The 12,774-nt window shown below is 34.1% G+C and overlaps 1 protein-coding gene across 16 annotated transcripts in view; it reads left to right on the top strand.

The window, feature by feature from the left end:
* The window catches only part of BLTP1 (bridge-like lipid transfer protein family member 1), a 213,236-nt gene that overhangs the window by 166,982 nt on the left and 33,480 nt on the right, over positions 1-12,774 (top strand). For 9 of the 16 annotated variants that reach the window (XM_072755305.1, XM_072755314.1, XM_072755309.1 and 6 more), the window contains 8 exons: positions 1,451-1,649; positions 5,289-5,348; positions 7,195-7,421; positions 8,168-8,368; positions 8,563-8,693; positions 9,959-10,082; positions 11,906-12,015; positions 12,675-12,765. In XM_072755305.1, the coding sequence (XP_072611406.1) occupies positions 1,451-1,649; positions 5,289-5,348; positions 7,195-7,421; positions 8,168-8,368; positions 8,563-8,693; positions 9,959-10,082; positions 11,906-12,015; positions 12,675-12,765 (1,143 nt within the window). The remainder of the gene's footprint in view (positions 1-1,450; positions 1,650-5,288; positions 5,349-7,194; positions 7,422-8,167; positions 8,369-8,562; positions 8,694-9,958; positions 10,083-11,905; positions 12,016-12,674; positions 12,766-12,774) is intronic. The other 7 variants (XM_072755320.1, XM_072755318.1, XM_072755315.1 and 4 more) reach the window with 1 other exon arrangement.

Below are 12,774 nucleotides of genomic sequence, written 5' to 3'. Positions count from 1 at the left end.
ACAGTATAATAATTTTTTCTAATTAACAGTTTGTAACGAGTTTAGTAAATAGCAAGTAAGATTGAATTCCTTCAGCCATTATTCATCCACAGTGTATTAAATATGAATCTCATGAGACTTTGCTCTGAAGCACTCTGCTGCAAAATTGTGATGAGATTGATACCCATCTGATAAATCTTAATTTTTACCTTGAAAAATAGACAGCTGAGTTTTCATTGTCTTTTTATTGTTTTGGTTTTTAACAAATAAGTCTTTGGCATATACTTAATAAATAAAAGAGAACATTTGAGAATATTGTTTAATAATTTTTAGTAACCTCATCTAAAATAGGGTAGAGAATTTCAAAATGCCTTTAAGCTGCAATATTTAGTGGTAATGAAACTTCCAATTTATATGTACCAGATAAAGCAAGAATTTTCATAATTTATGGACATGTGTATGAAACAAAAAAGTGCTATAAACCCTTATCAGGCCTAGGAAGTTACAATTACATCAAATATAGACGTCTCTTTTACTGTTAAAATTTACCTTAACCTGTAACCAGTTGTTGAATGAATTTATCTTTTAGTATTTTGTTTCGCAAGACCTTGTGAAGAAAAACTCTGGATTGAGGATTGGCAACATCTAGTATATTTATGCCTCAGGAGTTGAAAAATAATTTTTTTAATGGCATTATGGTCAGAGCTCAGGAAAGCCATATACACCAGAAGTGGTTGTCATAATGAGAATGTTCCCCACCACTAAAACAGAAGCTTAAGATAGAAAAGTAGATAATTAGGGACACCTGAGTGGCTCAGTCGGTTAAGTGTCTGTTAATTTCAGCTCAGGTCATAATGTCAGTATTGAGATCAAACCCCACACAGAGCCTTGTGTGGAGCCCTGCTGAGGCTGTACGCTGGGCATGAAGCCTGCTTAAGGGTGTCTCATGCTCCCTCTCAGCTGCTCATGCTCTTTCTCTCTCTAAAAAAAGAAAAAGAAAAAACAAAACAAAACAAAAAAACCCCCAAAATCTAGATAATTAACTTTTTGTGAGTTTTTTAAAGATTTATTTATTTGAGCAAGAGAGCACATACATGTGAGTGGGGTGGAGAAGCAAAAGCAGAGGAAGGGACTCTCAAGCAGACTCCCCACTGAGCTCAGAGTCCCATTAGGGACTCAATCCCACAACCCTGAGATCATGAACTGCCCCAGAATCAAGAGTCAGACACTTAACCGACTCAGCCACCCAGGCACCCCTACCTTTTGTGAGTTAAAAAAGAAAAGTTCCACATTGCAAATGTATTCACTTCAACAATGTGATTTTTTAAAAGTAGACATCTTTCTAAGCTGCTTTTTAATGAAAATTTCTAGGCTTGACTTTTCCTAGACTTTTGTTCCTATGAATCCCGTGAGAATTTCCAAATTTAAAACATTGTCATCTTTTGTCTTTTTTTTTTAATGTATTTTGCAGTCTAATCACACTGGAGACCTTGACATTGGTTCTGCCTTAGTATTGACCATTGAAAGTACTCTTATCACTGCATGTTCTTCAGAATCTCTGGTTAGTAAAGGGCATTTCAAAAACTTTTGTATTCGTTTTGCTGATGGCTTTGAGACGTCGTGGGATGACTGGAAACCAGAAATTCGTGGCGATCTAGTGATGAATGCCTGTGAGTGTCTTTTATTTTCTGTATGAGGTTTAGAATTGTTTTAATTAAAAAAAAAAAAAAAGCAGTGTCTTCATTTGTAAAACCAAAGGATGCTTAGCTATCGGAATGTTGGACTTTGTGAAATAAGGGCTATTTCTGGTTAAAGGTAGGTCAAATTTGTGAAAAACTGTAGCTTTCAGTAGTTTTGGTAAGTAAATCAACTAGGCAGTCTTCTTGATAGTATAACATTTGAAGATTCATTTACTGCCTGATTTTTTTCCTGTAACTGATTTATGCATGACCAGATAAAAGCATCTTTTCTCTGTGGGGATCTTGAAAGAAAGTGATAAATGTGCAAGATCCAGTTTATCGTATATCATAGAACAGGTTGTAGATAACTAGAAACAGGAACTCCAGCCATAAAATAATATTAATATAAATAAATTCACGTGTCTAAATTTGTAAGTTACAGTTTGTAACTTGTGTGAATTCCTCCGATTCCATTAATATTCAAGGTTGGGAGTAACTACAGCTGTGTTTATATACAGTTTTTAAGGAATATGGATTTATTTTTATCTTAATATACTAAATATTATAGCAGAGTTAATAAATCATCATTAATCTTCTAATAAAGAAAAGCTATGTTTGAGGAATTAAAGATTGTTAACCAAAATTTATACTTACTTTACAAAGAGTGGAATGCCGTTGTTTATGCAGTTTTTTTCTCCACTCCATTGCAAGGAAATCTTCTGTCCAGTTCTGGGTCTTCTTTAAAGAGAATTTTTCATTATTTTTATATCAAAACTTGAAGTTTTTGGCATCCATTTTGATTAAAACTTAGATAAAATTATAGGTGAAATTCTGGTTTTGACTGCTTCTCATTTAGGTAATTCATAGGTAAAATGCTGCGATTTCTGTGAAATACTTCAGGTTATTAAGAAGACTTGATATCAAAATACTTAAGCTTCATTTCCAAAAGACCAAAAATAGCCTTCATGAGAAATTACAAATCTTTTATACAGTTGTTACATATATAAAGTCATTATAATCTTTTGTCTATTTTTCTTAAATTTAAATCTACTGATTTGTAGTAAGATGACATCTTTGTCTTTATTATAATCATTAAAATGGATAAATATATTCGGAAGCAAAAGAAGAATACCATTTCCTTAACAGTTTATTATAATGGGAAAATGCATGATAAATATGCCTCTGAATCAAAATCAAAGGCTCATAGTAAAAATATTTAAACCTCAATGTATATTACACCAACTAAGTAGAATATTAACATACTGATAATTGTGATAATCATGGTTTATTTTAGGTTATGTAGGAAACTAAATGACTTATTTTTATAAAATGCTTTTTGTTTGGTGTCTTGGCAAGGAAGCAGAGGAGTTGAGTGGTTCTTCTATTGAAATAAGAATTCCAAATTATGGGATGCCTGGGTGGGTCTGCAGTTGAGCGTCTGCCTTCGGTTCACGGTGGGATCCTGGAGTCCTGGGATTAAGTCCCACATCAGGCTCCTTGCATGGAGCCTGCTTCTCCCTCAGCCTGTGTCTCTGCCTCTCTCTCTCCCTCTCTATCATGAATAAATAAATAAAATCTTAAAAAAAAAAAAAGAATTCCAAATTATAGCAGGGGCAAATTAATTTTTATTAGTAATAATAAATAGAATATAAGTGACATTAAATCTTTTTTGACAAAAAGGATTGGATTAGAGTAGAGAAACAAGGAATCATAGAGTTATGCTGTAGGATTTTATTTTTTACAGATCATTTTAAAGTCAAGCCCTACAAAAAAATGGTGGCCCAGTGGAATTGCCTCTCTAGGGTGATAATATTTTCTAGGAAATGCAGTTAGAATTAGAAAGGACAATCTTTAGGAAGAATTCAAAGGTCCATATAACTAGATAGAAAAGACCAGACTCTTTCCACTGACATTTATTTATAAAAATTATATAAACCATTAAAAGTTCGAAAAATGTAGCTAGCATCAGGGAAAAGAGAAGAGGTTTGAAAGACTCCACGCTCTGTGTTAGTACCTGGGTAACATTAGGTCAAAAGAGCAGGAAAATTGCCATCGGAGATTCAGACTAATGGTTGATCCTACTCAGCATTATGTCTCTGACTCAGCGACCACAGGCACAATGGGGGAAAGTGTAGTTGATTCTCTTCTCACGTTGAGGATTTGGATCTACTCCTAAAAAATCTTAATATTTCTTTTTAATTTATAATGGCTCTGTAATATATGAATTTATATAATTTCTTTAAACAATATTTAAAAGTTCTCTGACATTTCTTGGAATTCAAAGTCTTAAAAGTTTTCTATCTTGTTTTTATTTACTAGCTTTCATTTGGCCTCCATTATGATACTTATAATTTCAGAGGGTTTTCTAGCATTCTTAGATTTGAAAGAGTTATCTAAGTTTCTTTTGCTCTGCTTTATAACCATGACTATAAAGGTGAACTGAGCAATCTTTTACTCTAAGACAAGATCTAGTTCTCTCATATTCTGTAAATTGTATATGAAGCACTGGTACCATATACTTCAAAAATATAATTCAGATTTTAAAATTATTAGCATTCTCTTTAAAAAAAAAACCCCACATAATAGACATTGTCACTTAATAGACTCTTTCTCCCAAAATACGTTGTATTTCTGCAGCTCAGATTCAAGTAACATTTGAATACCAACTGAGGATACAGAATGAATTGCAAAAGGACATTTTATTTAAGATTTATGTTCTGCCAGATTTATTATTTTTTTAAATTTTTATTTATGATAGTCACAGAGAGAGAGAGAGAGAGGCAGAGACACAGGCAGAGGGAGAAGCAGGCTCCATGCACCAGGAGCCCGATGTGGGATTCGATCCGGGGTCTCCAGGATCGCGCCCTGGGCCAAAGGCAGGCGCCAAACTGCTGCGCCACCCAGGGATCCCTGTTCTGCCAGATTTAGATTGAAATTTGATTTTTATGAAGGATTACTAAGAAAGAGTTTTAATTCTGTCATTGGGCACAACTTTTTTGAAAAATTGTTTTAAAGATGGTATGTTCCTATACTGTTGATTTAGTTAACCTCTTTTTTTTTTTTTTTTGAAGTTGAAGTTACCAGGTTAAAGCTAAGTGGTAGTAAATATTTCAGATTTAAAGTTAGATACGTTCTGGAGATAGGTCCATAACCTTAGGAGATTAATCATATGTGACTGACATCATGGCAGTCATTTTTATTTCTCATAAAATGTCAAAGGAAAAGACAAGGCTGATAAATCATGTCTGTGACCTAAATGTGGAAGTTATTATTAACAGAAAATTATTTTTAAATTATTTGCATTCTTTAAGTGGCATTCATATGGTGGCACATGTTGTCATAGCATCTTGAAACTAGAGTTTTAGAGTCAGCCAGGTATTGTCACATGCAGAATGTAAGATAAAGCTGCAGTTAAATTCTTAAAAGCATAAAATAAAAATGTTGGATATGGAATATTACAAGTCATCTAAGGTTGCTGTTTCATTCTGCAGATTAGAAACTGAAGCCTAAAAAGTCTAGTGATTCTATTTATATTTAGATAATAATCTCTGGGCGAAAAATTAACAGTACAGTATTTAATCACTAGCATAATTTTATTGAAAACTACTTTTGGGGATGATTTCTGTGCAGGTGTAGTTCCAGATGGCACCTATGAAGTATGTTCTAGGACTACGGGACAAGCAGCTGCTGGTAAGTTCATGATTGGTATTACCTGTTTTACATATATGAGTTAGAATTTTGCCTTTTATATATATATATATATATATATATATACACACATATATATACATATATATACATATATATATATATATACATATATTCACACATATATGTGTCATTTTTATTAACATTAAGAGAGGAGTCTTTTAACTGAATTAATTCTGGTGTTCCTTGATTTTAAAAACAATTTTTGTAATAATATTAGCATATTTTTATTTAACAACTATTAATTAGACACTTGCTAATATACTGTAAAACGTTTTGGGAAAGACAGAGATGAATAAGATATACTTTCTACTCTGAATAAATTTAAATGCTAATGTTGTTAAGGCGCTGTAGCATAACTAAGTTGTAATAAGTGGTAAGTTCAATAAAATATAAAATTCTAATTGCTGCTAAACTCGAGGGGAGAGAAAAATTTCAAATCTAGAAGGATAGTGGGATCAGAGAAAGCTTAATATTTAACAAGTATTTGAATAGGGACTTGATAGATAAAATTGTTTCTGAAGCAAAAACTGAGAGAGTATGCATCAGAAAATTCAGGCAGACAGAATATTAGTTATGTTATGAAAACAGTGTCTAGTTAGAATTGTCCAGACTGGGCAGAAAAGAGTTATCTGAAAAATAATTTGGGAAAAATGTTAAATCTCAAATTAAGGAGTCTGGACTTAATTTGGTGGACAGTGGGAAAGCCACTGAGTTTTTGTGAGCAAGAAAGCAGACACTTTCAAGGATTGGAGAAGAAAAAAAAAAAATCTTAGGAAACTGCTTAGGAGGTAACTCTAGAAGTTATAACCTATCTTGACTAAGATGATAGCTCAATGTAAATTTTTATTGATTTCACTTCTTATAAAGTAAGGGTAAGCTAAAGGAAGATATTTATTTAAGGGCTCTTAAAATGTCAGTGGGAGTAGAAGCTGATGAAAGTTAGTAGATTTCCTTTCTCTTCTTACTGTTTCCTGTTATCTTCCCCAAGCCTAGCCTTGGTGCTCATCCTAAGTAAATTGTCTCAGAAAGTAGCAAGGCCAAATGTCTCATTGACTGAGAACTGAAAAGGTTAGGAAATATCCAAGAGTAATAATGTTAGAAGAAAGGGTGATGGCTGAGGTAAACATACATATTTGGAGAAAAGTCACATAAAAGTCTTTGTCAGGGCTCTAGTTACTAAGTGACAACTCTCTCAAACTAGCTTAACCAAAATGGGGAGTTTATTAAAAGGATATATGCCTATCACAGTTAAACTTAGGAATGGCTCTTTCAATGAGGATAAGGAACTAGGTCAACTCAGGGGCCCTCAGGAACTACCGGATCCAAGATTTCAACTGCCACCGGCTCTTCTCTTTCCTCCTCTCTAGCTGCTTCATTTTCTTCATACTGCTGACCACAAGTCAGGAGACATCGCTGCCAAAAGCTCAAGGAGACTCATTCCCGCACCCTCAGTCGCTAGAGAGGGACTGTGGTTTTCTCAAGTCCAGGGAAGGGTTTTTAGTTTTCCAACTTTGACTTTCACCTGGCCTACTTATCTAATTCTGGCAAATGAGTAAGGGTCATGGCAGTTCCAACTATAGCTGTGGAAGGGTAGGTCAGCTCAGGAGTGGGGAGAAGAGGGAATCTGTAGTTCACAGGAGAAAGAAGGGTGCTGCACAGAGGAAGCAAGAGATGTACACTCCACAAAGGGCAATCGATCCCAGACCTAGCTGTGAGAGAGATTAGTTGTTACAAAGGCTATCATCCATTTTATTCCTTAAATACGGGATTATTTAAATTTCTGTGCTCAAGACTTACCAAAAATGCCACTTCTTTTTTTAAACAGAAAGTAGTAGTGCTGGAACATGGACACTCAACGTTTTGTGGAAAATGTGTGGGATCGACGTCCACATGGATCCTAACATTGGCAAAAGACTAAATGCACTAGGCAATACCCTTACGACACTGACAGGAGAGGAGGACATAGATGACATTGCTGATCTAAATTCAGTGAACATAGCTGACCTGTCAGATGAGGATGAAGTTGACACTATGTCTCCCACTATCCATACTGTAAGTAAACTCACTGTTAGACTTTACTGGACTGGCCTTTACCCTGAGACAGGGAAAAGATTGATTTAATGTTATTTATTCTATTGTAGTTGATCATTGTACAGGGAGGAAGAGAGTGGTGGTTCCCTGTGTCTTCGCTTTGTAATGTTTTTTAATTTCATGATACTGTCTTTTAATTAATAGTTTTCAGAACTGTCAATAAACTTAGTAGCCTTAACCTAAAGGTAGCGTACTAATGTTAAAAGCAAAGTGAAAGCAAACCTGTAGAGACAGAAAGTACATTAGTAATTGCCAAGAGCTACCTCAGAGTCAGGGATGGGGAATGAGAAGAGACTGCTGTTGGTTATGAGGTTTCATTTGGGGGGAGGGTGGCAAAAATGTTCTATTCAGGTTGTGGTGATAGTTGTACAACTTTGTGAATATACTCAAAACCACTAAATTATATACATTTTAAATGGGTGAATTTTGTGGCATGTGGATTATATCAATAAAGATGCTAAAAAATGAATCTCAAAAGGAAAGTGCATGCATACAAAATAAAGTATACATTTAAAAAGACGTATTTCCATCTATACTGTATATTTTATAGTATAAATGATTTGGTGGTTGAAAAGCAAGCTCCTCTCTGTTTTTGTTCTGGTATGGGTTTAAAAACTTTTTAAATTATCTTTAACTATTGTTTCGTCAAATAGTCTTGTTCTTGGAAAGAAATTTTTTAAAAATTAATGTTACTGTTTATCATTTAGAGTTCAGATGGAAGTTCAGTAGGTGGAGATGGCCACAAGCTCACCTTTGGGCAGCGACTTGTAAATCACCTGCTAGGCCTGACGCCCCCAAATCAGCGCTATTCTGTTCCTGCAGAGTATCTGTGTGACTCAGAGATGTGGGGCTCCCCTCAGTCTAGCCAGTCCCATTTGAAAGCATGCAGAGCTCACTCATGGGGAAACGTAGGTAGCAACTACATAGATTCCTTGTGAAAATGAAGGGATTTGAATCACTGGAGAATTCCAATCATACTACTTGATATAGATGGCTTTGATTCTTGCATGCTTCCTTTGATTTAAGGTGTTATTTTTGTGATAGTATAGATTTTCTGGTTGACCTGAGGGTGGTATTGACAGACATGCTTTTGATTTTTCAGGAAGCTGTAGATTATCGAAGACAAGGAACATCTTGTAGCCAGCCAGGAGAACTTAGAGGAAGAAAAATTATGAAGCGTATAGTGGATATCAGAGAACTGAATGAACAAGCCAAAGTAATAGATGATCTTAAGTATGTGTAATGATTTTTAATATGATATAATATTTTAATAATAGAATCATCGAATTTTAAATGTGGAGAAAACTGGATTTGGGGCAGTATGACTTAATTTATAAATGAGATCACCAAGGTCCAGAAGAGTTTGATAACTTGCCTGAGATCATACATTCATTAGTGATAAAGTTACGCATGAATTCGTAGTCCAGCACTCATCACAGTTCTCCATTTCTAGGTAGCTTATGACTTGGTATTACATATACATGTCTCTACATGTGTATATACACTTACACATATCTTCCCATGTATATGTTGATATATGTATTAGTCTTTTGTTGACATTGGTATTTCTGGAATGTTAATCTTTAAGAAAGGATACAAATTTAGCATTTATTAAGTACCTATTGTGAATCTGGCATGTTATTTCAATATAATCCTCAGAAGATTTCTGTGAGGTTATATGGCATTATCCAAACTGGCTCAGAGCCCTTAAAGAAGTGGAATTTGAACTTGGGTGTGTCTAAATTCAAAGTTCCCACTTTTTTTTTTTTTTTTGCTGGCTTGTGGTAGCAATTCTCTAGAACTGAGGTGGATATAGGGTAAGTAGAGAGGGGGCAGTAAGTGGTAATTTTTTTCTTTATCTGTTGCCTGCTGCATAGTACTGATTAAATAATACTTGCCCTAGAAGACTAAATATCCTTCTTGTCAAACTTTGAAAAATTTTTTCTTTCCTAAAAGGTGATAGTTTTCCTCATCTTTTTAATCTTCATACACCACTTATGTCTGTGATTTTTGCATTCAAGAACTTTAGACAGATATGTGCATTTTGTATAATGAAAGGTATTACCTAAAAACTAGTCTGTAAATTCATTACAATACAGTGATTCACATTTTCCTGTTGATTTACATCACAGTTTGAGTTTTGCTCTCGGCATTAACAATGGCTTGAAGCAAAATATACTTCCTCCCCTAAAATTCTACCTGAGGCTTAAATTTATGTAGAATTTTGCATACATTCTTCTGCAGTTGGTCTGTATCCTTTATGAGATTGTCAGAGCCTCTTAATGCAGAAGTAAAAAGCCATTTTCTAAAACTTTAGAAAGCTTTTTTATAATTACGAGGTATGATTGTTAACTCTATGGAGGATTTTGGCCTATCCATATATAATGTAATATAATCTTTGATATTCTGGTGAGTGAAAGAATTAAAAAGGAGCAAATAAAAATCAATCTTGCTTTGTTACCTCTTTATACTAATTACCATATTTGTTTTGCATCCAGAAAATTGGGTGCAAGTGAAGGAACCATAAACCAGGAAATTCAGCGTTATCAGCAGTTAGAATCTGTTGCTGTGAATGATATTAGAAGAGATGTTCGTAAGAAATTACGGAGGTCCAGTATGCGAGTGAGTAAATTTAAGAAGAATTTTGTTAGAGTAGACCATTCTTTTATTTTTTACTTTATGAAACTTTGTGACAGTACTTAAGTTCTCTTTCTTTCTCCATTGCTAGTGATAATAGCACTTGATTTGTATATCTCACATCTACACTGTTTAAAGCCCTTTACATTTAACAACCCATTAAATCTTTACAGTAGCCAAATGAAGTAGCTTGTATTATGTTCCCCATTATAAAAATGAGGAAACTGAGACAGAGAGAAGTCAAGTAATTTGACCAAGGTTATATAGCAGTGGGACTCTACAGTCTGTCCTTAGCCACTGGGTTTTGTCTTCCTTTCATGAAACTGTGTTTTCTTTTTAGTCTCTAACTCAAATATGAGTCTTTTGACATGTCCATTGTGCTCCTGTCCCATTTTCCATAGCTGACCTTACCACTATGTACTCTCAGCACTTCATTCATTCTCTTTTCTTTGCACGTTTAGTTGTCCCATCTAGAATTGTAGTCTCTTAAATAAAAAGTTACTTATCATTGACCCCATTTCCTACCGCATTTTTTGGGATTTAGTCCAATTGCTGAACAAGTGAAACAAAAATGTAAATACATGTACTATAAACATATATTAGAAAATAGTTCTAAAACATATTCAAGTAGAAGTAGATTGCTTTAGGGCAAAGTGGTCTTGTTAGTGGAAAGACTTTTTTTAAAAAAAAAAGATAGATTCTTAACCTTTTTTTTTTTAAATCAACAGAACCCTCAATTTTTTGATGGCACCTTGATACATTAAAAACATTAAATCAGAGCTGCTGGGACCAGAGGAAGTAGGGAAAGGTTGCAGGAATCCAGGGTTCATTGGCTTGAACTTTCAACTTTCTTGATCACCACAAACTCCCAGACACCCTAGTTTGAATACTGTTCTAAATTATTTAAATTGAAGATAAAATCCAATTTGAATTATTTGTCACTGGCTTCTGGTGATAATAAATGGATAATGATGATCTGTATTGCATAAGTCTGTTTTTAAAATTTTTGCTACTATGTACCTAACAATCATAGAATAGAATTAAAATATTGCTTACGTACTATTTATAAGGTAGTTTATGCTTGGTAATTGTTAACAATAAAACTAGGTAGAGAATTAGGGAAATTCTCTAAGTTTTATCTGTGTTCTTAGCATGTATTTCATCTGTCTTTTTCCCCTTTTCCCCCTCAGTCCTCTTGCATTCCACACCTCCATTGTCTTAGAATCTTTTCAGTATCTAGCCCCTAACTACACATTTGGAAAAGAGGGATTTGGAGACAAGTAGAGTGTTGACCTTGCCCCTTCCTTTCCTCTCCTATAATATAGAGTGCCATGGCAGGGGTGCCCATTAGTGGTACTTAAGATGATCATGCCCCCCCTCCCTCGAGCCTCTCCCTCTCTCCTTCCTGCTCTCCTCTGATCTCCCTTTCACCTCCTCCCACTACCTAGCTTTCTCCCAGAATCTTTCCTTTTAATTCTCATTTTATTTTGCCTTTCTTTCCTTTTTAATTGTTTCCTTTCTTTCTACCTTATTTCTGTACCCAATCTTTTTCTTTTCTCTCTCAGGCTAGATGGTGAATCATATTTCCATTATACAGCTCTTCTAATTGACATTAGGACTAAAGATAGCTAAGTCCTGCTCTGCTTTGATCCACCTATACTGCTAAGTGACATTTAAAGTAAAATTTAAAGTAACATGTTATTGACCTGGGGGAAACATACTGTTTTGTTGAATAGAATATTTTATCTGTAGTCAGATATTACAATAAGCAACTGTCTAAAGTCTCTCTCCCTCTCCTATTTTATTAGGCTGCTTCTCTGAAGGATAAGTGGGGTTTGGGTTACAAACCAAGTTACAGTCGTTCAAAAAGCATTTCTGCTTCTGGAAGACCTCCTCTTAAACGAATGGAAAGGACAAGGTAATATATATTTCAACCACTGAAACAAGTAATAAAATTGCTAACTCCTTTATGAAAATCCACTACTTATTTATTGTGTTCTATTTGGGGAAATTACATAATTAAGGGAGCAAAAATGAACCTTATTAATCAAATACCGGTAATAATGGATAGTATCAAACTAAACAATTTAAGGAATTCCTGCATTGTATTTATACCGCAATCATTTTTAGTAAAATAGTGCTTTGCTATTTAGACAAGTTTATGTATAAACTTACAGACTATTCAAAGAAATGAATATGTGCAGATTAGTAGCTGCTGGTATAAGTTTGTCATTTTATAAAAGGTATGACTACATACATATTTAGCATATAAAAAATGGAAATTCTACATATTAAAGAAAAATACCATCTTACTAATAAATGAGGACTTAAAGTAAGAAGCATAAATTTTTTTATATGGTTTAGTTTCAGAAAATCTTATGTTAATCAAAACATTCAGTGTTTTATTTTTTTTTTCCTATGGGATGTTAAAGATTAAGAAATGGGATACCAAAAATTTAATCCTTAGATAAGGTAAATATTTAGAATATTATTGTCATTTGTTAGGCTTTTTTATAAAGTCTAGGGGCTTTTTAAAAAATACTTAAATTGTTTTATGACTTTATATTTTACTTCCAGTTCTCGAATAGGAGAGACTGAGGAGCTCCCTGAAATCCGTGTGGATGCAGCATCTCCTGGACCCAGAGTAACTTTCAATATTCAAGATACAGTAAGAGAG

This window comes from Vulpes vulpes, chromosome 4 (assembly GCF_048418805.1).
Source record: "Vulpes vulpes isolate BD-2025 chromosome 4, VulVul3, whole genome shotgun sequence".
Classification (NCBI taxonomy): domain Eukaryota; kingdom Metazoa; phylum Chordata; class Mammalia; order Carnivora; family Canidae; genus Vulpes; species Vulpes vulpes.
The sequence above is the reverse complement of the archived record's forward strand: the minus strand, read 5'-3'. Positions and strand labels throughout refer to the sequence as shown.